The sequence below is a fragment of the Agelaius tricolor genome, unplaced genomic scaffold, assembly GCF_023055355.1.
Source record: "Agelaius tricolor isolate 1412-34295 unplaced genomic scaffold, bAgeTri1.0.p SCAF_1, whole genome shotgun sequence".
In the NCBI taxonomy this organism is placed as follows: Eukaryota; Metazoa; Chordata; class Aves; order Passeriformes; family Icteridae; genus Agelaius; species Agelaius tricolor.
The window spans coordinates 76,384,137-76,410,591 of NW_027269261.1; the positions used below are offsets into that span (position 1 = coordinate 76,384,137).

Genomic DNA, 26,455 nt, shown 5'->3' on the forward strand with positions numbered 1-26,455 from the left:
CACCAGCCCTCATCCTTGGAACCCAAATCCTTGGCTAAAGGTTCATGGATCTGTTGGGGATGCTGCTAAGTCTCTCCCTCCCAATGGCATACATGATTTGGAGAAAACTGATGGATGTGTGGATGAAAGAACCCTTGAGCTACAGTCCTTGACCCGATAAAAACACAAGCAAAGGCTTCTCTCTGCAATATATTCATTAAAAAGATATGAAATGTAGGTGTTTTCTCAGCAAAAGTGTCATACCTTATCTGATACTATATACCTAAATGAACTTTGTCCAGAGGGCAGATACAATTACATATAAATTATATCCATCCCCAAGGAGCCCTGCCTTGACTCCTTACCTACCTGTAACAGCCATCAGCCCTAATTCCACAGGGAATTACCACTCTGTGCACCACCTGAGTTGTGCCAGTGAGCTGGGAGGGCATTGCCTTGAGTTAAAGTCAGTAAAATCTTGTAACTTGTCTTAAGACACACAGTGTTTCTTCTGCTAGATTTTGCTTGGACCATAGGCTCATCAGAAAAAATTAACTACAACTATGCACAAAATTAAAAGAGAAGGTCTCAGCAAGCCATGACATTTTGCTGTGCTTGGAAGAGATGCTGCAATTCTTGTGCAGCTGGAAAGTGCTGAGATGGTTTTAATGGCATCTGCTGTCTCTTGATTGACAGAGCATAAACATTTCAGAAATACAAGCAACAGCACTGCAGCCACACAGCACCAGACAACATTATTTACTGACTGCGACCGAGCTCCTGCTATCAGTCACAAACTGCACATCCAGCTCAGGGTTATTGTGATTTCATTTGAGAAATGTCCTCTTCTGGATGAAGAAGTATTAGCAGCTTCACAAACACTGTCAGCTAATCAAAAAATATTAGAGAAGCTCTCCACAGCTTAGTGGTTTTTTGTCACTTGCTCTAGATGTTAGGAATATGGGGAAATGAATAAATGTATTAATACACAGCAGCCTGTCAGGAGCCCTTGGCACGCTGTGAGCCCGTGGACTGCATTTGCCAGTCAAATCTGCCTGATACTCTCAGCAGTCCCTGACAGCAACCCATTCACATGGGAATCAACAAGAAGAATGCTTTTAAATGGTAATATCTGGCATTACCACAGAATCACAGAATCAGCTGAGCTGGAAGGGACACACAAAGATAACAAAGTCCAACTCCCACCCCTGCACAGGACACCCCAGTTATCACATCCTGTGCCCAAAAGCATTGTCCAAATGCTTCTTGAGCTCTGTCAGGCTGGTGCTGTGACCACTTCCCTGGGGAGCCTGCTCAGTGCCCAACCATGCTCTGGGTGATAAACCTTTTCCTGATATCCAACCTAAACCTGCCCTGACACCACTTCAGGCCATTTCCTCAGATCCTGTCACTGTCACCACAGAGCAGAGATCAGTGTCTGCCTGTCCTCATCCCTTCAGAACCAGGTTGTGGACTTCAAATTTCTACCTTAGCCATAAGCGGTATTTCATTTACAGGCCTGGCACAAATGTGATGTTTATTTACCCCACATTTATGTTCCACAATCTGAGCAATACCCTGACTCTTCTTACAAAAAGCACTGCCTCTGCTTGCTAATTACATCCTGCTAAGTTCTGCTTGCTGCTGCCCGGGCAGCTGGAACGTGCCTTTCTGGATTCAGAAAGACATACATGTATTTTTGGACATAAACAGACTGCTGGATTACAGGCTGGTTGGGAAGGGGGGCCAGGGTAGGAGCAGGAGGGGACAGAAAGGAGAAGGAAGGAAAGGGGAGAAAAGCGCTGGTGAAAACAAAGGAAAACAGGAAATAAGTGAAAAAATATGAGGATTCTTTCTGTCAATTTCTTCTTTTCCTTTCTTCTGAGGTTCTCTCATGCTTCTCTACCACCCCTATTGACTGATTGCTTCCTGCCTTCTCCCATTTTTCTCTTTTCTAATTCCTTTACACTGAATTTTTTTCCTCTACTAACATACGCCCAAAACCAATGCCAATGCCAGAGCCTGCCTCCAGCAAGGCAGGAGCTGTGGGCAGTGGGGTGATACCCCTGCCAGCTGGAAGCCTCTCACAGAGAGCTGCAATGCAGTGCAGTGCTGTCTTCCCTTTATACACTAGGGAAAGCCAGGCAAAGGTGGATGCTCCTGTGGAAATGATTTGTGGATATCAAAAGGGAAGAGTTTGGCATCAAAACAAAGAAAAGCAACAACATGCCAGTAAATTGTTTTGTATAAAAACGAACAAATCTCTCCCATACAAAAAGGGATGCGTGTTGAAATTGAAATCTTTGTGCTTTGGTGTCTCAAACAGAGCAGCTGGGTTGTGAGAATTTAGGAAGCATTTTTAAAGCAAAAAAATGTGGTTCTGGAAAAAGAAAAACAATATCCAATATACTTCTGTTGACATTGATATCACAAATCAACAACATGCAACTGTAGACCAGGGAAGAAGACAAATTCAATAAGAAACAACCTCCTAGAATGTGCAGTATCTCAGCCTTTGCTCTCATCTGCTTCCTTCTGGCACTTGAGGCTTGTGGCACTGTCTAGCACCAGTGCATGTCAAGCACTGCAGTTCTGCCTTGAGAGGAACATTTTTTGGCATGAAGCACAGCTCACATCCTGCTCACAGTCACACCTGTGTGAAAACAAGGTGCTGGATTTATTCCAGCAAGGGGTAAGGATACAAGAAAGCCATTTTAAAGATACAATTGATTCAGAAAAGGCCAAGAACTCATCACAGAAATCAAAACAGTGTATGCTAAATGATATATGGATATGTACTTCACCTTCTGATGTGTTCCCAAAGACACCTCACTTTGCTGCAAGCTGTATCAATGCATAAAGTCAGAGCACTTAAAAAGTGTAACAGCCTTAAGACTGATTCATGAGATCAATCAAAAGCTTATCCATTTTAGGACAAATTGCAAATCATAAAATCTAATCTAAAAAGTTGTATATTCTGTGATCCTTGAGTAATGCCTGATTCGCAAAACTAAATTTTTCAGCACTTTTTCAACTATTTAATACACTTTCTTGCAGGTTTTGTTGCATTACATTATTTTCATCGCTTTTGATCTTCAGTGGCAATGTAAGATATATATATATAAATATATCTTTACATGGACACCACCAAGAGATTTTCTTTGGACAGTAACTTTTTTGCAGTTATTCTGCTGGTTCCTATTAAATTCACATGAACATACATATTTAGTATTTTGTTATCATTGCATCTTTTTAATGTTAATTGTTCAACAAGAACAAATCACATTTAGCCTAACTTTGCCTTTTGCTATTCCTACAAGAACTATGGGAAAAATTATCTTTAATTGTCTGTGAAGCATCACATACCCTTACAACAGTCAGCAAGTAACAAACCAAATTTTGAGGTTCCTCCAAAGCTCAAAATATTTTCTTTAAGTTCCACATCACTATATTGATGCACAGCAGTCCTTAGAGACACATCTTTACAATGTATAGGTTGATCCTGTTTTCTTGTTTCTCCATCTCAGAAAGAGGTTAGAGTTCTGTGCCTCAACAAATTTAAGTGCACCTCAGTTACTTACTTAATGCATTTTGCAATAGAAAATCTGGCAGATACGTGAAAAATCAAGTTTCTGCAGTGGCCAAAATCGTCATTTTCTGGCATCTTAGTTCTGAAGTCAATTCCTATGGAGCTTGATCTTCTTGAATAGAAGTTCAGTACAGGCTTCTATATTTGACCCAATAATATTTAAAAAAATAAAATAGTCAAACCTCTCTTCAAGACAAATATTGACATCACAGTGTCTTTGATTCTCTGTTGCCCAGCATCTGATTTAGTCACTAGACAAATGAAAGAAAATGAGTGTTCAGAAACACCATGGACTATATGGTTCACATGACACTCTAAGATCCTTGAGCTTCTCCATCATTGCTTGAAACAGAGCAGTGCTAGCTGGCTGCTTAAGAAATCCCTGGAGAGGAGGGGAATGCACAGAGCTGCAGGACTCTGCCCAGCAATGAGCACTGCTCCAGCACATGGCACACATCAGGAAAGCTGCCACTACCAGCAGATGAGCTTTAGAAAAATGAGCTGAAATAGCTCCAATACAGATGCCCAGGTGCAATTCCCACCCTACATCCCTGATGGGCAACACATGGCAGAGAAGAGGATGTCCCCCATCTCCACTGCTCGGCACTTGAGCCCTGGACAGAGACCCAGCACAGCGGCCAAGCTGCTGCTCCCACTGCTCCCACCACTGAGGCAGCAGCCCCCAGCAAGGGGCAGCTGTGCTGGCACTGGGGAACAGTGACTTCCAAAGACCACCAAAGATGTTTCCTTCAGTGCCCACAAAGCAAAGTCCCTGGGGAAGCCACTGAGGTGGCCTTAACCACAGCAGGATCCCCTCCAGGCACCAGAATTGCTCAGGGTCACATCAGCAGGAGAGGTGGCTAAATGGAACAAAAAGCTCCTACCCTGCTCACACTTCATCCTGGGACTTATGACTAAAAACCTTTAGGACCTGATAGAGCTTGGCCATGTCTGGATCCTAGGAAAAATACAAGCACAATGGGAATAATTTATTTTAACAAACTAAAATTGTATTGTGCTTTTGGAAAGAAATTAATAAATATTATGCTTCCATGGAGTAAAAACAATATGTACCAATATATTTTCTGCCCCAACTTAGGAAATGGGTTCCCAACTCTAAAATTACACAAGTTTGTTAGTGAACACAGTTTTACATGTACACAATTCCTTCATTTATCTAATGTATTTGCAGGTGAAAACTTTACTAACTTGTGCAATAGTTCTTACACACTTTTAATACATCTCTACCTGAAGAGAAGCAAATTATAAAAGCAAATTCTGTGCAAGATATGAGACTGCTGCAGGGGAAAAAAACAACGAACAAACCAAACAACAATACCCACAAAACAAAAAAAAAAAAAAAAAAAAAAAAAAAAAACAAAAAACAAACAAACAAAAAAAACCAACAACAACAAAAAAAACCCACTTATCTCACATGTAAAACTTTTTTTCCTAGCTTTTTGTCCCCAAAATGCATAACACTAGTTGTGTAAAAACTAAACCACTATATGAGACATATTTTAAAACCTCATATAAACAATGAAGCTTTTATGGCATCCTCAGAGCAAAGAATGTCCAAATATGGCTGAGAGTTAAGTACCCTGAGAATCAACTGCTCTTAATGAATTAACTGAAGTTTGTCAGTCCACATTTACCAAGAATCAGAAGAGAAATAAAGAGAAGCAAACGTGATTCCACTCATTTTCCTGTACCATTCTCTAAAGATACTGTGTTATAAACATCCTCCATATCTTGGATACTGGAGGCATCTGTTGACTCTTGGTCACTGACTACAATTCCTACTGAAGAAAGGCTAGAAATGAAGGAGTGCATCTTTTTTGCATAAATATCCCTAATGTTAAAATAAGGTAGGTCATTGCTTTTCTCTTTGCGATCATTGTTGCACTGGTCTCTATCAATAGCTTTTTGCTTTTGGTAGTACTTAGAAAACTTATTGAAAATAATGGTGATTGGAAGCGCTACCACCAGAATCCCACAGATAATGCAGAGGGTGCCGAGCAGCTTTCCAGCAAGTGTGACCGGGTAAGTGTCCCCATAACCAACAGTGGTCATGCTGATGGTTGCCCACCACCAGCAAATAGGGATGCTCTGCAGTTCTGATGAGTCATCATCTTTCTCCACTGAGTAGACAAGCACTGAAAAAATAGAAATCCCAACTGACAGAAACAAAAGCAGAAGTCCAACTTCTTGGTAGCTGTGTCTCAGAGTGGCACCCAAAGACCGCAGTCCTACAGAGTGCCTGGCCAGTTTCAGGATGCGAAATATCCTCATTAACCGCAGGATCTGAACCACCTTCCCCATGTTCTCAATATCTTCACTCTCTTCTTCCTTCGTGTCCACAGCCAGTGTGGCATAAAATGGGATAATAGAGACAAAATCAATGATGTTCAGTGGTTTCTTCCAGAACTTCTTCTGACTTGGAGCAGTGAAGAGCCGGATCACTAGCTCAGCAGTAAACCAGATGATGCATGTAATCTCCACAGCTTCCAGCACAGGGTCTCCAATCTCCCTGTCATTGGCATCCAGCCTTTGAAATTCTGGCATGCTGTGAACGCACATGGCCGCAATTGATGCCAGAACAACACTCAGGGATGACACGGCAATTAACTTGGCAGACAAGCAGTATGCAGGATTTTCCATCCTGACCCAGATCTTCTTTCTTATTTCACCAAAACAAAGATTATCAAACTTTTCTAGCTCTTTGTCAAATATGGATGACTCTTCATTGGAGGAGTCCATACTGTCGTTGCTCTTCTGATCCCAATCTTTTTCAGGACCTTCCTCTTTCCGTTCTTGGTACCGATTGCTGCAGCAGGAATCAATAAACAGCTCATTTATCCCCCAGTACTCTATTTCCTGGCAGAAGGAAAAGACACAAAGTTCTTCCATGACGTGAAGTTTGCCTGTATAGTAGAAGTTCAGAACATATCGGAACAAGGAAGGATTCCTGTCAAAGTAATATTCCTTGTCTGTCACACTATAATCATCACACAGTTCTAGAATAGCCTCTTCTGAATGGCATTTGAGAAGTCTTCCAAGTCTGGTATGGGGAAATCGGAGCAAGGTACTTTGATCAACTGATTGCTTAAAGCCACCCACATTCAAATTGATAAGTTCTGCATCTTTGCCAGGTCTGCGGAAAAATTCACCATAAACCATTTTGGACAGACGAGTTCCACTGCTGCTGCCCAATGAGATTACATAGAACCTGAAAAGAACATAAGATATTGTTAGAACATTTAATTCAGTTTTGCTCTTGTGACACATTCTTTTCTCCATCTCTGGGTACTGTGAAATGCTGTAACAAAACAAACAAAAAAAGAAATCATTTTATGAATACCCTTATTCAGCATTTCACAGGTGTAGTTTTAAATTAGGTTGGTTTACAGCTCTAGCAAGTTTGAAAGCAGTAGGTTCTGGTTTAGGTCTCCTTTTTACCAGTGTAAAGGAAGACTGCAAATTCATCTGCAAATCAGTCTCTGTTTCACTACCACACTGAAATTAATAGTCACGAAATCCATGTACTTCAGTTATGCCAAAAATCTTTAAAGAGAAAACTTATCAATCAATCAAAACATATAGGATAAAACTTTCAAGCAGGTTTCTCTCAATTACAGTTTCAGCTGAGTTGTATTCATTTATATGATGTTGCAATTTATAATCCATTAATTCCAATGTTATTTGCTTGAATGTGGACTGCAACTACTTTTGCTGACAGTTCATTTACTTCTAGTGTAATCCACACATCAGCATTCTGTGCTCTTGAAAACATATCACAACTTCTTTTGAAGATTTTCAATTTCTGACTTCTGAATGCTGTAGTACATATTTGGGTATCTGCATTCCCTCAGGTATTTTTCTATCTGCCTTCCTACTCACCTGAAGTGTCACAACCCTCTTACAACCTTGGTCAGTTCCAGAAGCAATTCCTGTTCTGCCACAGCCTAGCTACAACCACTACAGCAATACTGAGAAGTTGGAAATGTCATCTCTGTAAAAAGGAGCTTTCAGAATGGAACTTCCACAATAATTCTTCCTCAACAACTAACTGTGGACACCTGCAGATGGACAGAAGGGCATTTAAATGTTTCTGTATTTTACTATAAATTCAGCTAAAACTGAATTCAAAAGGCAGTTAAAGTTACCAGTAAGTAAGTTAACTTTTACAGAACTGCTTTCTTGCTTTCCTTCCAAGGAGAAGCTGTTGTAAAGCCAAAACTGGCAGTTCTTACACTTGCCATCAGATTATATGTAACTTAAGATCATGAGGAGAGCAAATGTTTTTGACCTCTGACACTTAAACACTAATTGATGCACACTAAGCTAATTTATTTCAATTAAGTATGGAAATAAATTCATTTTAAATGTGACAAGATAGTATCAAAATTCTCCTGTCCTAAGAGAAGACATCTTATGGTGTCATGCTCAGCATGTAGAGCTGGGGGAAGAAGAGGGAAAGAGAGTTGACACTCAGAGTGATGGTGTTTGTCTCCCCAAGTCACCATTAAATGGGATGGAGCCCTGCCTTCCTGGGGATGGCTGGACACCTGCCTGCCCATGGGAAGGGGTCAATGAATCCTTGTTTTGCTTCACTTTTGCTTTACCTATTAAACGCTTTTTAATCTCAACCCACAAATTTTGCCATTTTACCTCTCTGGTTCCCTGCTCCATCCCACAGGAGTGGGTGAGCGTGGGGTTGAACTGCCAGTTGAGATTAAATCATGACAACACAGAAATTATTTTGCACCTTTAGATTTAGTTTGAAGGCAGGCATTTGCTAGCTAATAGAGTGGTTGTAAGGCACATTTGCTCCAGGCATTTCCCAAGGCTTCAGTTTTTAGGAATCATTAGGAGGTCAAATAAGAACATTGATCTCTCCTCACAGAAGGGCAGCAAGACTCATCTGATAAACATCACCACACTTCACTCATGATCTAGAGCCAAGCTCTGTTTTATAGCACTATAAATAATAAAAAAAGCCATAAATCTGGACTGGGGTGACTGGAAGTCAAAGTATATTCAGACCCAAGAAACCTCTAGTTATTGATTCATTTTAGTCAATAAAATCTCCACTTCTAGCAACTCATTAACATGAGAACCCTGGCAGTGTAAGTGAGCACTATAAAAACCAGGCAAGATCTCAGATCATAGAGTCATAGACCAATAGAACGGTGAAGGTCAGAAGGGACCTTAAAGATCATCTCATTCCCTCTGACAGGCCAGGAACACCTTCCACTAGATCAGATTGCTCAGAGGTCCATCCAACCCAACCTTGAACAATTCTGGATGAAGGAGGATGAAACATCAACAGCTTCTCTGGGCAACCTGTGCCAGTGTCTCACCAACCTCACAGTAAAGAACTCCTTCCTAATACCCAGTCTAAATCTACCCACCTTCAGCTTAAAGCCATTATCTTCCTGTCTGGGGGCACTTCTGATCATGACAAATAATGACAAATACAAAGCAAGTTTTACTCAGAAAAAACTAAAGCAAGAACTTAGTGCCCAGCAAATTCTTAGTACACTACAAGTACACTGGTTGAGACTGCAATACAAAACCATATCAATGATGCAGATTATATTCATAATTGTGCCTCCATGAAATTGCTCTGTATAATAAATTCAGTGGGCAATATTTCACTGCTTTATTTTGAGGGTACTGTAGTCATAATTTGTGCAAGATACAGAGAGAAAGTGGAACTTGCTTAGGAAGACCATGGTCTAGAACCTGCTTAATGTGTTACTACTATGAAGTGATTTTTAGACTACGGAAAGAACATACAGGAAAGATTCACAATAACTGTGTCAAGAGGAGCTTGATCATCTGAAGAATGTCTTCTTTTACTTGCAGAGACCCTGACTCCTGAGCCATGGACCAGGACATAGTAACTGGCAGAACAATCAGAACAATTTGTGTCACTTTAAGAAGTGACTCAAGCCACAGGGCAATGACCACAGATGACAACTTCTGTCTCAGCACAACGTGCTCTCTACTCAAGGAAACCCTTCACTCACTCAGGAAACTTTTTTCCTCAAGGGTAAAACTGTGCTCAGCTGGAAATGGTATTTTCCTGGAGTGCCAAGGCCTGTGTCATGAACATCCTAAGAGCATAGAACTACCACGAACTTTGCAAATCTCAACTTGAAGGGCAACATTAACCTCTCTGACCTTCTTCAAATATAGATAACATAATAAACTGGAAACCATTCCAAATCACACAATTCTTGCCCCGGAGAGAGTATAACAGAGCAAATAAACACATACCAGATGTTAGTTACTTGTTTGCTTTAATTGCTTCAGCTGTTTCAAGGAGCTACTAGCTAAGAATTCATATAGAATAGAAAATGAAACAAGACACAGAAGAAAGATGGTAACTGGAAGAATGAATATTATTTTCCAAGATAATGAAAAAAAACCCCAACAAATAGAAGTTCCAAGTGTTAAGCTTCAGGGCTAAATAAAAGCCAGTCATTAGGAAAGCTGTGTGAAAAGGATACAAAATTTGGAATAAAAACCAGAATGACAGGATCTTCCCAGTCCAATTTGGAGATGGGCTCTAGCCAGTGCTTCTGCAGTCACACATTGTTGGTGAGGCCACAGGCCCATTGTCTTGGAAGGGGAGTTGCAAATTTCTGGGCTTTTAGCACGCTGTGAAATCCCTAAAGCTCTCAAAAGAGGAGTCACGGAGACAGTTTGCAGATACAGTCCCTTTGAGACAGCTATGCCACAGATGTGTAACACATCCCAAAGTGCTGTGGTTTCCAACCTCCTCTGGAACAAACCACTAAGAGATTTTTACTGACCACATGGATCCCCATACTACACATTTATTTGTCAGCAAAGTTCCTCTTTCTCAGTTATGTTTTGCATAGTATCTGCACAAAGTCTCCATTCTCTGTGAGGTCATACACCACAAGCTTCAGAACATTTTTTTTGAGCATGGTACCACTTTGGTACCATGAATTTTTGAGCATGGTACCACTTTGGTACCACTGGTAACTCCAAATTGGGGCAGTTTCATCTTTTGCAAGCATTAATCTGTGTTTATCCAGGCACAATAGAAAGGAAGTTGAATTGGTTTACAATGGTTGTGCTTGGCTACTTAAAATACTCAAAGAGAGCTCATGCCTACAGATTTTCTACCAGTTTCTTTCAAGGCTATGTTGTCTTAGCCTCACCTCCTCCTTCCTGCACAGCTACACTCCATAAACCTCTCAAGATTAAGTTCACATTTTAGCATGGTTTCCTCTAAGTTGAAGGAACATTAATTAAAGGGCCTAGTCCTGCTCACAGTGAAGTCACAAGGGATGTAACACTGATGTGAACCTGAAAGGACATGCAAATCCTGGTAACTCTACAGAGTATTTCCAGAGCTCAAAGACATTTTTTCCCCAAGGAATCTGATGATCTTGGCAGATTTCCATTTTAGGGTTCCAAACTCAGGAGATTCAGCTGTGAGTAAATTCCCTCTAAAGAATCTTACTTTGACACTCAGCCATGCCCAGGAAGCAGATTTTGTCTCCTAATGATGCAGACAAGCACCTGGGCTGTTACTTCTGCTAATTTCCCGAGAATTGAGAGCTTCTACCAATCATCCAAGCTACACACGTGCAGGTTTTGACACCAAGTACTTCTAAAATGCTGTGGATTACAAACCAAAACAACTTCTGCTCAGGATCAACATTTCACTGATTTTTTAAGTGTTTGAATTTCTCACTCATCATAGGGCAAATACTTGTCTAATGCACCACCTAGAAGTACTGTCTACATTTTCTGACTCACTGAGCAGAGAAAAACATTTAAATGCATGTAAAATTTACTTGATCAATCACAATTAGGGATTGGGACTGAAATCCAGTCAGCATGACTTAAGTTGTTGTCTGTCAGCTGGACAGTAGTAACTGCTTTAGCACACTTAATTAAGCCTGGGAAAAAAAAGCCTCTGGAAAAAAGCACAGCCTCTTTCACTATGATATAAGCTGCAACATTCAACTCATTGTAATACTTAACACAGTTAATTGTAAAGTCATTCACAGACTATGGAGGTGGAGGTTAACTTTAAAAAGTCATCTAGCACAAATAGCAAGACCATCTGAAGAAACCACTCTGTGGTTATGGACACTCTGTGAGGCAAAGAGGATAAATTAATCAGCTAAATTATTTTCTCAGCTGTAATTTATTTTTTTGTATTCCACTGGCAGTGTCATCCTTTATCCAGAATATTGCATTAAAATGCCATGAAAATAATAAAATTATGCAACTACCTTTCTTTTAAAATTGATTCAGTACAACCTCCCAGAAGACCTCAGGTAAATAAAGTTTGAGTTGAATTTTGTTCTGATGCTACTCCCATGTAAGCCTATTTGGCTATGGTCACCCCAGTACAATTCTACTGTCACCAGGCTGTTTCAGACACTGAGTGTGTGCCAAATGTTTGTGCAACTTTGCAATACAATGAAGATCAGAAAGAGATGATCATCATGTGATCATGATGTAACAACTATAGCTGTTAGAAGCACTACTGACATTCAAATGTAAAATTATTTAAATATTCATGCCATTTTATTTAAATATTCATACCTGTCAAAAAAAGGTCTTCAAATATAAGGGGTTAAAAAAAAAATCACCTCCTCCAAAAGACCGATAAGGAAGAAATGAAGCTGTTACAACTGAGAGTAAAAGAACACAAGCAAGAATAGAAGAAGCATCTCCAGCCCATGGTTCCCACCACTCAGCCAGGCACAGGTTTTTGGGGTGAGTCACCAGAGATGGGGTCCCCCTCCGCCATGACTAGGTAAGCAGCCTACATGAGTAGTGCCATGGTGTAACATGGAGTAGTGAAGGGGTGTAACTTCCATGGGACCAATACAACGTAAAATGAAACCTCCCAAAGTGAAATTCTGCTATTTCCACTATGAGGATGCTGGTAAGAACAGAGGATATGCCAAGGGTTGGATATGAGAAAGGGGCAAGGCAAAACACTCCAGCTGTAGCCTGCACATGACAGAAGCTTCTTGGGAATGCAGTATGTGATCTGAACTCCTTTCTCATATACATAAAGAACAAGTAGCACAACCTTAGTAGAACAAGTAGCAACACCTAATACCACCCAGTTATTAGAATGTCACCTTGTAAAATGATTAATGTAAAAAAAAAAAAAATTTAAAGTTATTCTCTCTCTGACTTGAAAAGGCTCTGGAGATACACATTATGAGAGTTAACAAGGCTTGCACCTTGCTACATTCCCAAAGGCTCTGCAATTTATATTATGTTCATATAAATTAAAAGATCATTATCCGCAACTAAGTGGAAGTGACAGATTAAAATGTGCTGGCTTGAAAACCAACCTGCAAATCCCTACACTGAAGCACAGTCAGAATGCTGCAGTTCCCAAACCTGTTCCACAGCCAGCCCACACAGACAGCTGACCACACTAAGCACTTCCTTGTGTTCTATCATCCCAAGGGCTGAAGTTCACAGAAATATTTGAGAAGATACCAAAGGCATTGTTACAAGCAGGTCATCACTGCTGTGGTTGATGGCAAAATAAATTGTTTCTCTCCAGGTTATTTTGGCAATAATCTTGTTTGACAGGTCATACTAATACCCATCAAGAGCACAGCTTCAAAACACAAAGTACTATCTGAAGTGGACATTGCAACTTGTAGGCCTAGGTACCTCTGTAATGAGCACAATTTCTATGGATCCCTCCCCCAAATTATTTTTTGTACCCCATTTTCCACAGAGTTCTCCATTTTCTTCCACTCAAGTACTCCTCCAGTGATCACAATGAACATAAAATCCTATTGTTACACTTACTGGGGTAATTTGTGGTACCACTAGTTGTCAAAAATATTTGATACATGATCCCAAAGTCAAACACTTCCATATAGGAAAAAATGATGCAGAATAAAACTGTATCAATATACTTCTTAAAAATAGTTCTGCATTCTCCATAGTTCTGCATCATTGATTAGTCTAGAATCTAAGAAGATCCTCAATGAAACTGTAATTCACTTATAAATGTTGTTAGATTTTGAAAGGTTACCTACCTAAGCGAGGAAAATAACACAGATACCAAGACACAGAGAGCAGTGTCCCTGAAGTCACACAGAAGATCAGCTGCCCACAAACAAGCCCACATCCCTCTCACATCATTACCTCCTTCACATTCTCCCCAAAAGCTATCACACACCACTCCAGGTACTGGCACACTGAGACATGTGGGCCTAGAGCTGCCTTCTGACAGTTCATCTAATAAAAACCAACAAAACCAACAATATTAATCTACCACAGAAAATCTAAATACCATTCCTGTATTTACAGTGCAGTTTCAATATCCATGGTTGTATCAAGGGGCTATGATGGCAGAGATGAAAAACTGCCCCATCTATCCCACCACAACTCCTCCAGGCCCAGCATAAAGGGATGAACAATTAGACATGATGTATTTTCTCCAATACACAGGTCCATGAACCATTGAAGGCTTTCCTGAGATTTTAAGGAGGGTGTTAATGGTTCACAAGCACAGTGGCAAATTATACCCACATAGAGCCATAACTCTTCCATGTTTAGGAAAGGAATGCTGACCTTGGTGCAATTCAGAATACTCTTATCTCTTGTGAAAGGCGTACAGACTGTTAAAATTAAGATTTAGCTCACTGCCAAGAAGACTGATATGATACTCAAAATCTTCTATTTGTTTGTCCATCCTACATTTTCTGATTTCTCGCTTTGGAGTCTGAGGACCTGTCCTCTTATTCCTAGTACAGATGGCAGAGCTGTTGATCATTTCTGCTCCTAGATTATCTCTTCCCACTCCTAATTTCTTTACTTTTTTTTTAAATTATTTTTTTTTATTTTTGGAAGCAAGGTAATATTTTTAAAGGACACAAATCCAATCACAACAGTCAATTTCCCTGGGTGAAAAAGTTGTTCTGAACAATCTAAAATCTATGCACCACATAAAGTAGGACTTCTCCTCCTTAAACTGAGAAGAGACAATAACATAAACAGCAGGATTATGTTGCAACACATTACAGCCGTAAAAACTGTAAGGAGACCTGAAACCAGTCCTGTCTGTGCTACCACAACACCTCCACTAGCAGCAGCCACAGGAGCAGCAGAGCTAAAAGGGCAAATTCAGCTGCAGAGCACTCACCTGGCTACACAACTTTTGAATCCATTATACCTTTATTCTGCAAAGTCCTGGCTTTGGGATAAGCTGCTTGAACAAAAAAATTATCTCACTGCAATACTGTTCTCGGTGTACCTCAGCCCATTTGTTGGAGCCTTTTTAATGTATTTAGAAATAAGATGCTTACATTAGTAACATACCACTGAATACAGAAAACAGGCTTAGAATGGAACTTGAAGAGTAATATAATTCAGTTTCTCCTCCTTCTCAAGGCAGGATCAGCTACTTCTAGATCAATTTTGGCAGATGTTTATTTCATGTCCCATGATAAAGCCTCTCCAGGGAGGTTTTGGAATCTGGTCCAGTGCTTGAATGCCCTTGTTCTCCCAAAATTATTTTCCTAACATCCATTTAAACACACTGTGCTGCAGTCCAGGCCCATGGATGTGTACATGTCCAGCAGATTTGGAATGGGATGGAGTCACTGAGGATGGACAGCAGAAACAGACTATCTACAAATTCTCCACAACAAGTAATTTACTTCCTTTGCTATATATTTAATTTTACTTGTCAGCCTAAGTAGATAAAGTTACATTATATTTATTTTTTATGTTTTGAAAAAATTCTATTAATTTCAGAGATAAACAAAGGTTTTCTTGACCACAGTGAAGTTCTCCAAGATATTCAGAGTCTCTTGGGCAACAAGAACACAAGCAATTGTTATTGTGAATATTCTGACTGAAACCTTCAACTGAAAAATCTGTAAAAACACTTGTGTTTGCAGCATGTTAATCTCACTAAAGGAGTCAGTACTGTTCAATATAAATTCTCTTGACCCTAGAAAACTCTGAAGCAGAGCTCCAAATCTCACTTACATATAAGTTCTGCAGCCTGCTGTGATCCAACATTCATTTTCAAAGCATCCAAGCGAGTTTTACAATGTGCTAGCACGAGTGACTTGAGGCCACAGGCTAAGGAAGGATACGTGGAGGCAGCTGGAAAAAATATCTGCAAGGGACATAGGGTTCAGAGCCACACTGCAAACCTTACCCACACTGAGGCCTCCAGAAGCCTCCATTTCTTCGAGCACTCAGATTTTGGTACTTGCTCACTGCTCCTACACTGGACATCGTTTGTTGCACCACTCCTCTTGACTTTCCAGGTAACATAACAAACTAATTTGTGGTGAAAAGATCCTTTGGAGGTCATCTTTCCCACCCAGTGTCAAAGCTGGTTCAGTGAAAGAAGGCTGTTTAGGGCCAATTGTTTTTTTTAACATCTCCAAAATTTCCCAAACTCTCTGGCAACCTGGTCCAGCCGGACCCCTCTTATGGGGAAAATATTTCTCCTAAAGCCTATTTAGACATTCTTCTGCTCCAGTCTGGGTTCAGTGACTCTTTCTGTGGACTTGCTGGCTACAGCCTTGCTGACAAAGCCCAGGAGGCAGCTGGCCCTCACTGTGAGGACACAGTGCTCACTTGAGTTCTGCATGCTGCCTACCCCAATGCCCATGTCCTTCTCTGAGAGCTGCTTTCCATTCAGCCAGCCCCCAAACTGCTGCATGGGGCTACTTCATCCCAGATGGAGCTTCTCCAGGATGCTGAAAGCCCTTTTAACAGCATCCCATCAGTCAACCAGTGTATTATTGGTCATCTCAGTCCTTAAAAAACAAAGGTGTTCTCCCTGTTTGTTTCAACCAGGCTGTGCCCACAAAGCATTCAGCAAGAAAGGACATTTGCCAGAAAATGTGTGAAGTGAGGACGTGACAGGCTAAGACACAGAATTGCATCACTGCACCACTGTTCAACTGAATATTCACAGAAGCTGAGGCATTGTCATTGCACACAAAAAGGAACAGCCAGCAAGTAAGTTTTTTTCACAAAATAAATGTCAGTCCTAACTACTGCAATTCATTTCAGCACTTGTCAGCATTATTACCCATTATTTTTTCAGGAAGTGCTGAGTAGACACCATCACCTGGATTTACATATGCAAAGTAATATCACACATTGGCACAATTTGTAAGGTACTGGGGGTGCTGTGTGTGTGGGCTGGATTCTGGCTAGGACATGTGTTTGCACAGCCCTTAACAATACAGCCATTTAATCAACTCAAAGGCAGACCTTATAAAATTACTCTGGTACCATTTTTGCTATTGTCTTCCAATGGTAGAAAGTTTGGAACAGACATAAAGCCCAGCCAGATTAGGAGAAATTTCAGAAGTCGCAATCCAGCCCTTTCTCTCCTTACTTCTCCCAACTTTTTTTTACAAATATATTTTTCTAACTTTTAAAATGACCCACACAAATGTTCAGAGAGGGAAAAATGAAGGTGTGTAGCTGCATAAATCCTAATCCCACAAAATTAGCAGATGTTTTGTGGAAGACTTTAACAGGATAAGGGATTTCTTAGGTTTTTGCCTGGGCTAAACTTCAGCTAGATAGATTCATAAACTCCCACAACAAGCCCCCAGGATTTTGAAGACACCACACACCAAGAGGTCCAAAGGAAGATCTGAGATCCTAACTACATGTCTTCCAAAAAAGAATTAGAGTTCATTAAGCATATGCAGTGCATTAGAAGAAACTAAGAGCAAAACAGATTTGGGAGTTGTTGGTAGTTTCCCTTTATAAGCTGCTGCTGGAAGCAAAGCACCACTGAACATCACTGTAAGCAAAAACTTGTTTGGCCTTAAGGGCAGTGGGAAACTAAAGCTCTCTAGAAGAAAAAGAAGATAGTTGAAATTATACTTTTTTCTTTCTGTCTACTTTTGAATGAGGTACTTCAGTAAGTGCTCAGTAAAACTCTGGAGAGAAAAATAACAACTTCTGCCTCTCACTTCATGTGTGAGGCAGTTTTACCACAGCCCTCAGACTTAGTATCTGAATAAATAAACCCTTGATATCATCTGAAATCAGTAATACTTACCTAAGAGAACATGTCTGATTGCCTAAGACCCAAGTCTCAGGGCCAGGAGCTTTTAGAGGTGTCACTTGAGACTCAGTCCAAATTTTCCAGAGACTTGGTCCAGAGTTTTCAGATAGAGTTGAATACACACACACAAAAGGAAACTTTTCAAGTCACGTTAGACTTCTTACAAGTTGGAGCACTGCCTCAAACCAGGGCTTTTGCTTAGCTCCAAGGATAAGTGATAGCCTAAAAAGACTGAAACACATCCCCTGCCTCTAGCAGCTACAGAAGACCTCAGAAACACTGGCTTCATGGTCAGGAAATGGATGGAGCATCCCAGAGAGCCAGGAACAAGCACTTGGCCTAGCAGCAAGGGCTTGCAGATTAAGCTTTTCTCACTTTCAAGATTCACAGGTTTCAATGTGAATCCACAATAACTCTTATTTGACCACCAAACATGCTATGAGCTAATTTTCCCTTTGTTTTGTTCTTTTCTGTCATCATAATAAATTAATCAAAGTAAGTGGGAAAAACTTCTCTCTGCCTGGCCTAACATCCAGCAAACTGTAAAACAAAATCATGACTCCCTGAAAAGAACAGCTTACAATGAAAACATAAACACCATTACTGTTTCCAGACTAATAGCACTGAGCTAAAATACCACCAAGAACTCATTCTATCCCCCTTGTCCAGCTCAAGCTTTTACCAATTTCATGGGTGAATTAAAAGAGCAGTATTGATCTATACTGGCTGCCCTTTTCAGAGCAAACATTGCACTGGACAGGAAGACACGCAGATCTTCTTAGCTTAAGAAGAATATACAAGGCAGCATCATTTTCAGCAGCTTATTCAAGGGAAAAGGTGTCTGCCCCTAAAATGTCATGCTGAAACCATCATTCAATGCTTGTCACTAGCTACAGCTAAACCATGGAGGACTGATTTACATTTGTGCTGCAGTAATGAGTGAGCTGTTTTCAAAATGAAAACCTAACTTATGGCTCTATTTGCTCTTCTCTCAACAGGCAATAAATGGAGTTCATAAAATTACCAAGCAGCTTTGGAATGGTAACCTAATTAAATCAGCAGTAACTGATTGAAATAACTGAAGAATTTTATATATATATAAGATAAAGCCTTCAATAAAAAGGAGTCTTCTTTGGGACATACCGAGTCTTCCACCACCCCTGTTTTAAACATACTGATTGACAACAATTGTCCACAAAATTAATATTGTAGATTTATAATTGCATCTCACAAACTGTGAGGGTGATTCTTCTCTCACTGAGGCCAGGAGTAAGAAGCCCCTTGCTCCCTGTAACACATACCACCATGGTACCAAAAAGGTTTTAGAGCTGAAGCCTCCACAGAAGTTAACACCACCGGAAGCAGCAACAGCTCCTGTCTGCTGAAGGAGAGGAGGTAGAAGAGAAGCAAGGAGCATGGCAGAGCAATCAGAAGTGCTTCCAATTTTTATGAAACTACCCAGGCTGTGTTGTAATTCCTCCATGCAAACCCAAGTTGTTATAGATTTTTCCTGAGTTGATTATCTGCCTCCCACAGGTAACCTGCCTGTACTTATATGAACACCAACAGTCAATTTGTTAGGCTCAAACAACAAAAAACCAGAGAAATATGAAACTCTATATGGGGCACAAAATTGCCAATACTAAGTTTTACAAGATTGATGTACAAGACAGTTTTTGTCCATAAATCTCATAACACTTTCTTAAGAGCTGTGAGGCAGATGCCTTGGGCTCCATGCTTTGGAAGCTGCACCTGAGACTTGAGATGTGACCTTCTCGATGTCATGTAGCAGGTCAATATGTTCTACTTCAACATTCCCAAGTCCATGAAGACTGCCATTGCTTTGAGGAGAAGACAAGCAATCCTGTGCCCAAGCTGAGCTCTGAGCCTGTCATTAGAGTAGCACTGAGCTAGAATGACTAAACACGTGGAAGAATCAACCAGTTTTCAAGACACCAGTTGGCATCTAAACTGCTTGTCCAAGCTGATGAACAAAGGAGAAAAATGTAAAAAAGGAAGAAAAAGGAGGAAGCAAAATTCTGCCTCAGATCAATAAATAACCTGTCCTCCTTAAACCATCCACACTCTATTTTGTCCATGTGGCCTTTGCTGGTTTTTACTGACAGGCTGGTAAGACCAAAAAAATTTTAAAAAATGGAAAAGAGAGAAGTTAATTTCTTAGCCTTTACCCTGTTCAGAGCATACACAGCTCCAGCTGCACAGATGCACCTCCAGAGAACTCACACAGCGCAACACCTCACAGGACAAGAAGGGACAACTGCATCTCTTGCTGCTGCTGGCACAGGTGAGGATGTGTCAGAACCCAGGACATCCCTCTGGCTGTCCTGAGCAGCCAAGACCCCTGCCAGGGGGCTCAGAGACCCTGGCACAGGGCCCAAAATGCCTGTGGTTTTGATTATGACCCATGGAGCAAGTTACCAACCTTAGATGAAGATCTGCAAGCCATGACAAATTAAGTAGAACGATAGTGAATTTATCCCAAGGTGAAAAAGTAGATTTTGGGGTTTTTAGAATGGGGATTCAGGGGGGCAAGATGGAGGAATCTGAGTGTGTCCAGCCTTTCTCCTTCTTCTTCTTGGCCTCCATCTTCTGCTGTGATGTTGGCACTTACAGATTGGTTTAGAGTAGAAGCTCACTGTCTAACACAGGTGATAGGTATTGGGAAGTAATTGTAAATATTGTACAACATTGTAGTTTTTAGTATAAAGATATAACACTGCCCCAGGGGCAGGCAGTGTGCCTCGGACTGTCTTGCTGAGCTGACTTTAGCAGGGCAGGAGAAAGAATTTTATAGATAAGATACAATAAACAACCTTGAGGCCAAGAAATGAAGAGCCCTGACTCTTCCTTCAAGCGCAGGGCTGGGAAAAGAGACTTCCTAACTTTTCTTGGGGTCACTCTGACCAGAGAGAGATCCCGACAAGGATGGTGCCAGGCTGCCCATCTGCCACTGTCTGCCTGTGGATTGGTTCTGGATTCACAGTTCAGCAGCTCTGCCTGTCCAAGATGAACCTTTAAGACATAAACCTGCCCGGAGGAGATGGCAGCAAACACTGAGCAAGCCAAAGTCAGGCTGATGTCTGCAGCCAGGGCAGGTGGCTGCTCTGAACAAAAGGGAGTCTGAAGGGCTGAGCAGCAGTGGCCTCTCCTGGAGGCCCCTCCCAGAAATTCCTCAGCAGCTGAGAGCTGGTGCACCAAGACCCCTCACCTCAGTCCCCACTCACCTGTCAGAGATGGGAAGGCAAAATGGGTAAGACACCTTAGTGTGAAGGGCAAGAAGATGAGATGGAGAGTTTGTGGGCAAAAGAAAGGAGAACAGAAATTCATGCTATGACTAGGGACATCAGGAATACCCAGCAGACAGACAGGAGTGACATAAACAATTTAGAGAGGGCAAAATGAGTGAACCCTTCCACATCTTTATATCAACATAACCAGCACACAGAGAACAAATATGTTTACTCCAGCCTTACCTGAGCTCCTTGCTGAACAGTGCATGAAAATCAAGGTCTCAGGCTTTACCTGTAACACAGCAAATGGCCCCAAATGTGCAGCAAAGTAAGCAGAACAAGAACAGTGACCAAAATGGGACCTTCTAATACAAATCATAAAGCTCATCTTGCCAGAAGACAGATGTCTCTTGAAAATTACTGTGGAATGAGCTCCCTCAGAAACTAAGGGCCAACACAGTCAACATAATCTTCCTCTGCAATAGAGATAAATATTCTAGAAGTCATCTCCTTTAAAATAGAATGAAAAAACAAAAGAAAACCATTACAAGCAAGTATCACATGCAGAACACCCTTGCAAGAAAAACGAGCCAGTTATCCACAAATGACAGATGACAGCAGTTTAACACACTGCTGTTAGGATGTCAGGTACAATATGAATGAGACAAGACAAGCAGAACACATGCACATAAAATGGAAAGTACAGTAATAAGGAAAGAAGCATCAGTAAAATATGGGAAAATGAAAAGGACTAGAAGGAAATGAGGTATAAAAAAGAAAAAATGGTAAAGAATGGAGCAACATACTGAGGTAGCATATTGAAGCAGACGATCCTCTAGCATTTACTGGTGCAGAACCATTGTCTGGAACAGGTCAAGGACAGTTTCTGTCAGCTGAGGATTTGGTCCTCCACACAGAACCAGGCAATGGCAATGACAGCATCCTGCCTGGTTTCCTTGGGATGCCTTCCCCCTCAGAAAGTGAAGAGGCAAGACAGGAAGAAAATAAGATGATGCCATAAATTAAAAGGCAAGGCGTAACAGAAATAAAAAAATAGATGAAGAACAAGAAATAAAAACAAAGGGATGGGGCAAAGGCAAGATAAAAAGAAAATATCCACAGATTAGTGGAGTACATTTTATTTATTCATGATCTCTGTTTTATTATGTGTCCTTGGCAGATGTCCCACAACTGAAAATTTGCAAGGCAGATATTGATGTGAGTTTAGAGACTTGAGCCTTGTTTCTAGTCATTAGCCTTGGGCAGATCTTTTTAATAGATGTGCCCCAATAGGAAGTAAACAAGTTCCTTAAATCAAGAGTCTTTGGACAGGAGACATGCTGCCAACAAATGGGCTTAGACAGGGACTCCAGGAGGTAAGACCAAAAGCATGGTCTCGACCTTCTTTTCAAGTAACCAAGCTGAAGGTCAGGCTGCTCATACAGACATTGTCTAACAGGATACAGACTGCTCTGACAAATTCACACCCGACCCTGCCTGTCACACACCCTCCCTGTTAAGCAGCCCTTATTTCACCTGGGAGGTGCAGGCTCAGCCTGCCCAGCTGGCAGGACAGGGATGCCAACACAGGCAGCCATGGCAGCGGTCTCTGGAGCCATCCCAGCAACGAGGCAGGATACAATAGGACACAGAACAAAAAGCTCACCTCTGGCAGAGGCACCAGTGCTGAGTGCAGAAAGCTCAGCTGCCTCACTCCTCAGGCAGGTTTAAGGTGCCTCTGCAGCTTGGCTCAGTCACTGCAGAATCTTGTTCTGCACTGAGGATGAATGGTCTTGGCACTGAGTGTGAGTAGTTGATTTTATCCTGCCTGTGGCTGTAATTGCACAGCTAAGGTGATACTGGTGGCCAAACATCCATTTATCATATTTGCAGTTTAAGGTGGTTTTATTCTTCTTGCCCTGGGGAAGTTGCTAAGTCCTAGAGAGGGTGAGCAAAGAACTGCTCCTCCTTCAGGACCTCTCTGTTTCTGCAAAGGACATTCTAGTAAAACATCTGACCTCACCTGTCCCAGGAACAATTCTAGGGGTCACACTGCAGTTTGTATCAGCTCAGCTGAAAGCTGATTATTGATTTTCTTTTGCCCACACTCACAAATAGGAAGTTGAAAGGCTGCTACAACTTCTGTGGGTTGCCTTAGTGCTGAGACAGGTAACAAGACGCAGACATTTATAGACAAGGAAGAAGGTCTCTCAAAATGAGCTTTAATGTCCTCTGCTATGAATACATATAGATTTACTCTTTTTTTAGTTTCAAGACTCTCTTAAATCTGCCCAGACAGTATAAAGCAGATCTAACAGACAAGTAAAGAACCATGATTTAGGAAATCTGATATTATTTCTGGACCTTCCCCATACTTTAATTCCTGAAATTGAAATGAAAATCTAATTATATTATGCCTCTTTTTAAAGAAAACTGTTCTGAAATCTGCAGCTAAGAAGCACCCTTGTAAAAGCTAGGTATGACTACTGTCAATTAAACTTCTTTCATCATTTAGCTACCTACCTGTATTTAAATAATTTACACAATTTCAGAACATAAAATCATTTTTGTCTACCCACAGTACTATCTCAGCAGAAATTTAGATACAGAAACGAAAAAGTTTCTTCATTACAAGCCATGTAATTGTCCTTCATTCCCCCAAATGACTGCTGGTTTCAACACTGCTGCTATGGGCAGCCCAGCAGCAGATATTAAATACATATTGCAAAGTTGAAAAGCCACCTCTACTTCATGGCTTAGGATATGAACTCAGATCAATTCCTACCAAAACTGTACGTTATTTAACCCTAACTGATTAGAGGAGAGAAATATTTTGGGAAAGGCTGCAATTTTGGCTTGAGGAAAGTAAGAATGAGTGGTCCAGGACATGTCTCATGTCTCTGAAAATGAGATCTGCCCCAGGTATCCCAAGTCAGACACCCAGAACTTGACTCATACATCCCCTCTGAAACTCCTGGCTCCCTACAAAAGGCATGCCTGCTCCCTCTGTCCCCTCAGGACGGTAGCTTGAGTGCCTTATGCCATCTATTGGCCTAGACCGGTGACAGGCAGTCGGAGGAGAACTTTAATTCTGGGAAAGTGACTGTGTTAAAAGGAATCTGTCGGCAGATCTGTAAATTCCGCTAATGGAATCAATACACTGCCGCTGCTCAGATCTTGAGGTCTACCTTGCCTAGCAGACACACTGAGTTCAGCTCCCAGAATAACCAGCAGCTGTGCTTTGCATTAGGAAAATGAAAAATGGTACACAGCGATCTCGCAGGCAAGAAAATCCAGAGAATCCAAAAATAAGCAGAGAGAATTTTCACTGTCCTACACATGAACGTTTAAAAAGTCATTCATAAAAAGAGAAAGTTCCTTCAAAGTCCACTTAGTTCTAAAATCTCGTTAACTATCCCAAACTTAGTGAAGTCTACTTTAAACAGGACGTGCACAGTTAACAAACTACTTCCACGTTTCCTTACCCCCAGAGGCTACTGTAGCCATTCACGGATGCTTAAATCTAGTTTACTTTTTAACCTAAACGAGTTTCTAAAACACAAGGCAGAGCTGTGCCATGCGAAAGGACTCAGAGGCATCGCTACTGATCCTCTCCCGTACAGGCCATTACAAAGCAGCCGCGGAGACCTCGGCAGGACGCGTCCGCTCCGAGGGCCAGAGCGGTGCCCGCGCCCCGCTCCGGAGCCGCCTCCCCGCGGAGGGGCTGCACGTCCCGAGCAGGATGGTGCAGGGCAAGACTTCGCCGGGGCACCCAACGCGCCGAGGCTCCCCCTTCCCAGGTGGCTTCCTGTGCACCCCTCTTCTTCCTCCTCCTCCTCCTCCTCCTCCCCCGACTGTTTGCCCCGCGAAACGCAAGGAGAGGACACCGCGCCGGACTCCGCGCTGTCCCCTCCGAGCCGCAGCCGCTCCCGGGGCAGCGCTGCCTACCTGGAGCCGCGGCCCGCCGGCCGCCCCGCCGCGCTCCGCCAGCTCCGCGGGGCCGCCCGACGTGGGAGGGGAACACCGGCGGCGGCAGGCGGGCTCAGCCGAGTCCCCTCCCCGGCCCCGGGCATCCCCCAGCCCCGCTCCCGTCGCGGCGCGCAGCGGGCCGGGCGCTGCCTGCGGCCCCGGGGTCCCGCAGCGCCCTCGGGGGCCCCGTTCCGCTCCCCGTGGTTCCGCACCGCGCCCGAGCGATGCCGCTTCGCCTCCGGGGGTCCCGCTCCGCCCGGGCGGTCGGTGTTCCCCACAAGTCCCGCTCCAAGCCCCGGGGATCCTGCTCTGTGGCGGAGTCCCACCCCCACGGTTTCCTCTTCTCTCCCAGAGCGTTCCCGCACTTCGCCCGTCGGTCCCGCACAGCACCCCCGGCGCCTCGCCCCGCGCCCGGGGCCGTCCCGCTCCGTTCCCCGGGGCAGTCCCGCACCCGCCCGGTGCGGACCCGGCTGCGCCGCTGCCCCGCGTCGCCACCTACCAGGCACGCCCAGGCGGTCCCCGCTCCCCCGCGGCTCGGAGGGGGCAGCCCGTGCCGAGGGGCGCTGCTGCCGAGGCGGAGGGGCTGGGCCGGCCGCCTCCCGCCCGGGCTGCGGCAGCAGTGCCGGCCCTGCCGCCCGTGCCGCGCTCTGGGCTGCGGGGCTCGCCCCGTCCCGCTTTTGTGCGGCGGCGGGGCCGGCGCTGCGCGCTGAGCTGTCAGCGCCGGGGGATTGATCTGCCATCGATTCCCAGGCGCTGCGCTGAAGTAGCACACACGCGGCTTGATTAGCTGGCGGTGCAGCCTGAGATGCGGAGTGTCCTCCGCACGCTGCAGGGGGATGTAATTTGTGCTCCGTGCTATGCCCCAGAGTAGTTGTCTGCTTGTGTCGGGGCTCAGTTCTGCCCGAGTTAAAGTCAGAGGGCAATGGGAAGCCAGGCCAGCTCCCAGTGTAACTCGAAAGCACAGCTGCGACAGCGTTCCACGATTAAACACTTTGTTTGTTTCAGTGGTGTCGTTTTGAAAATTGCCGATAATGAACGGGGAAGTTTATTCCTTTATTACAAATTTTGACACAATGTAAGGTATCTTCTACACTTTTGCCAAACTTTTCAAAACTTTTCACTAAGAAAAAGTACTCTAAAACATCATCATTATCATCATCATCACTAACTGCAGGATTAGGGGGGGAAAATCTGTTTCATAACTATTTCTGCCAATTATTTTCCTCATCAATTTTAGCTTGAAAAAAATCTTGCACAAATATTGCATAAAATTCTCCTCTGTTTTAGGGGGAGATTTTGTTGTGGTGGGTGTTTTTAGAATTTATTACATATTTTAAGGAGAATAATTCAACAACCTATTTTTTAGAGGCAACACAAATACTTACTATGCTGATGTGTTCCTGTTGTGGTAATAATTTTTTAGTCTTATAAGAGTTCTCAGTTGTGAAGACTAAGGAGAGGGGAGATCCTAAGAGAATACATTTCTCTCTGATTGTGTTTACTGTTATTCCCTTAAGATACTATTGCTCTGCAGAGAGGACTAATTTTATTACATGTTATGGTGTATAATAGCAT

At 42.6% G+C, this 26,455-nt stretch overlaps 1 protein-coding gene across 2 annotated transcripts; it reads right to left on the bottom strand.

Moving 5' to 3' along the window:
* Positions 1–3,058: 3,058 nt before the first annotated feature.
* On the bottom strand, positions 3,059–25,692 carry KCNS3 (potassium voltage-gated channel modifier subfamily S member 3). 2 transcript variants are annotated; one of them, XM_071440354.1, is made up of 2 exons: positions 25,380–25,692; positions 3,059–6,797 (listed from the first exon to the last, which is right to left on the bottom strand). In XM_071440354.1, exon 2 carries the CDS (start codon positions 6,746–6,748, stop codon positions 5,267–5,269), a length of 1,482 nt encoding a protein of 493 aa, XP_071296455.1. In that variant the 5' UTR covers positions 6,749–6,797; positions 25,380–25,692; the 3' UTR covers positions 3,059–5,266. The 2 variants fall into 2 exon arrangements, with proteins under 2 accessions (XP_071296455.1, XP_071296448.1); XM_071440347.1 differs by lacking the exon at positions 25,380–25,692 and adding an exon at positions 24,860–25,320.
* Between the last annotated feature and the right edge of the window lie 763 nt (positions 25,693–26,455).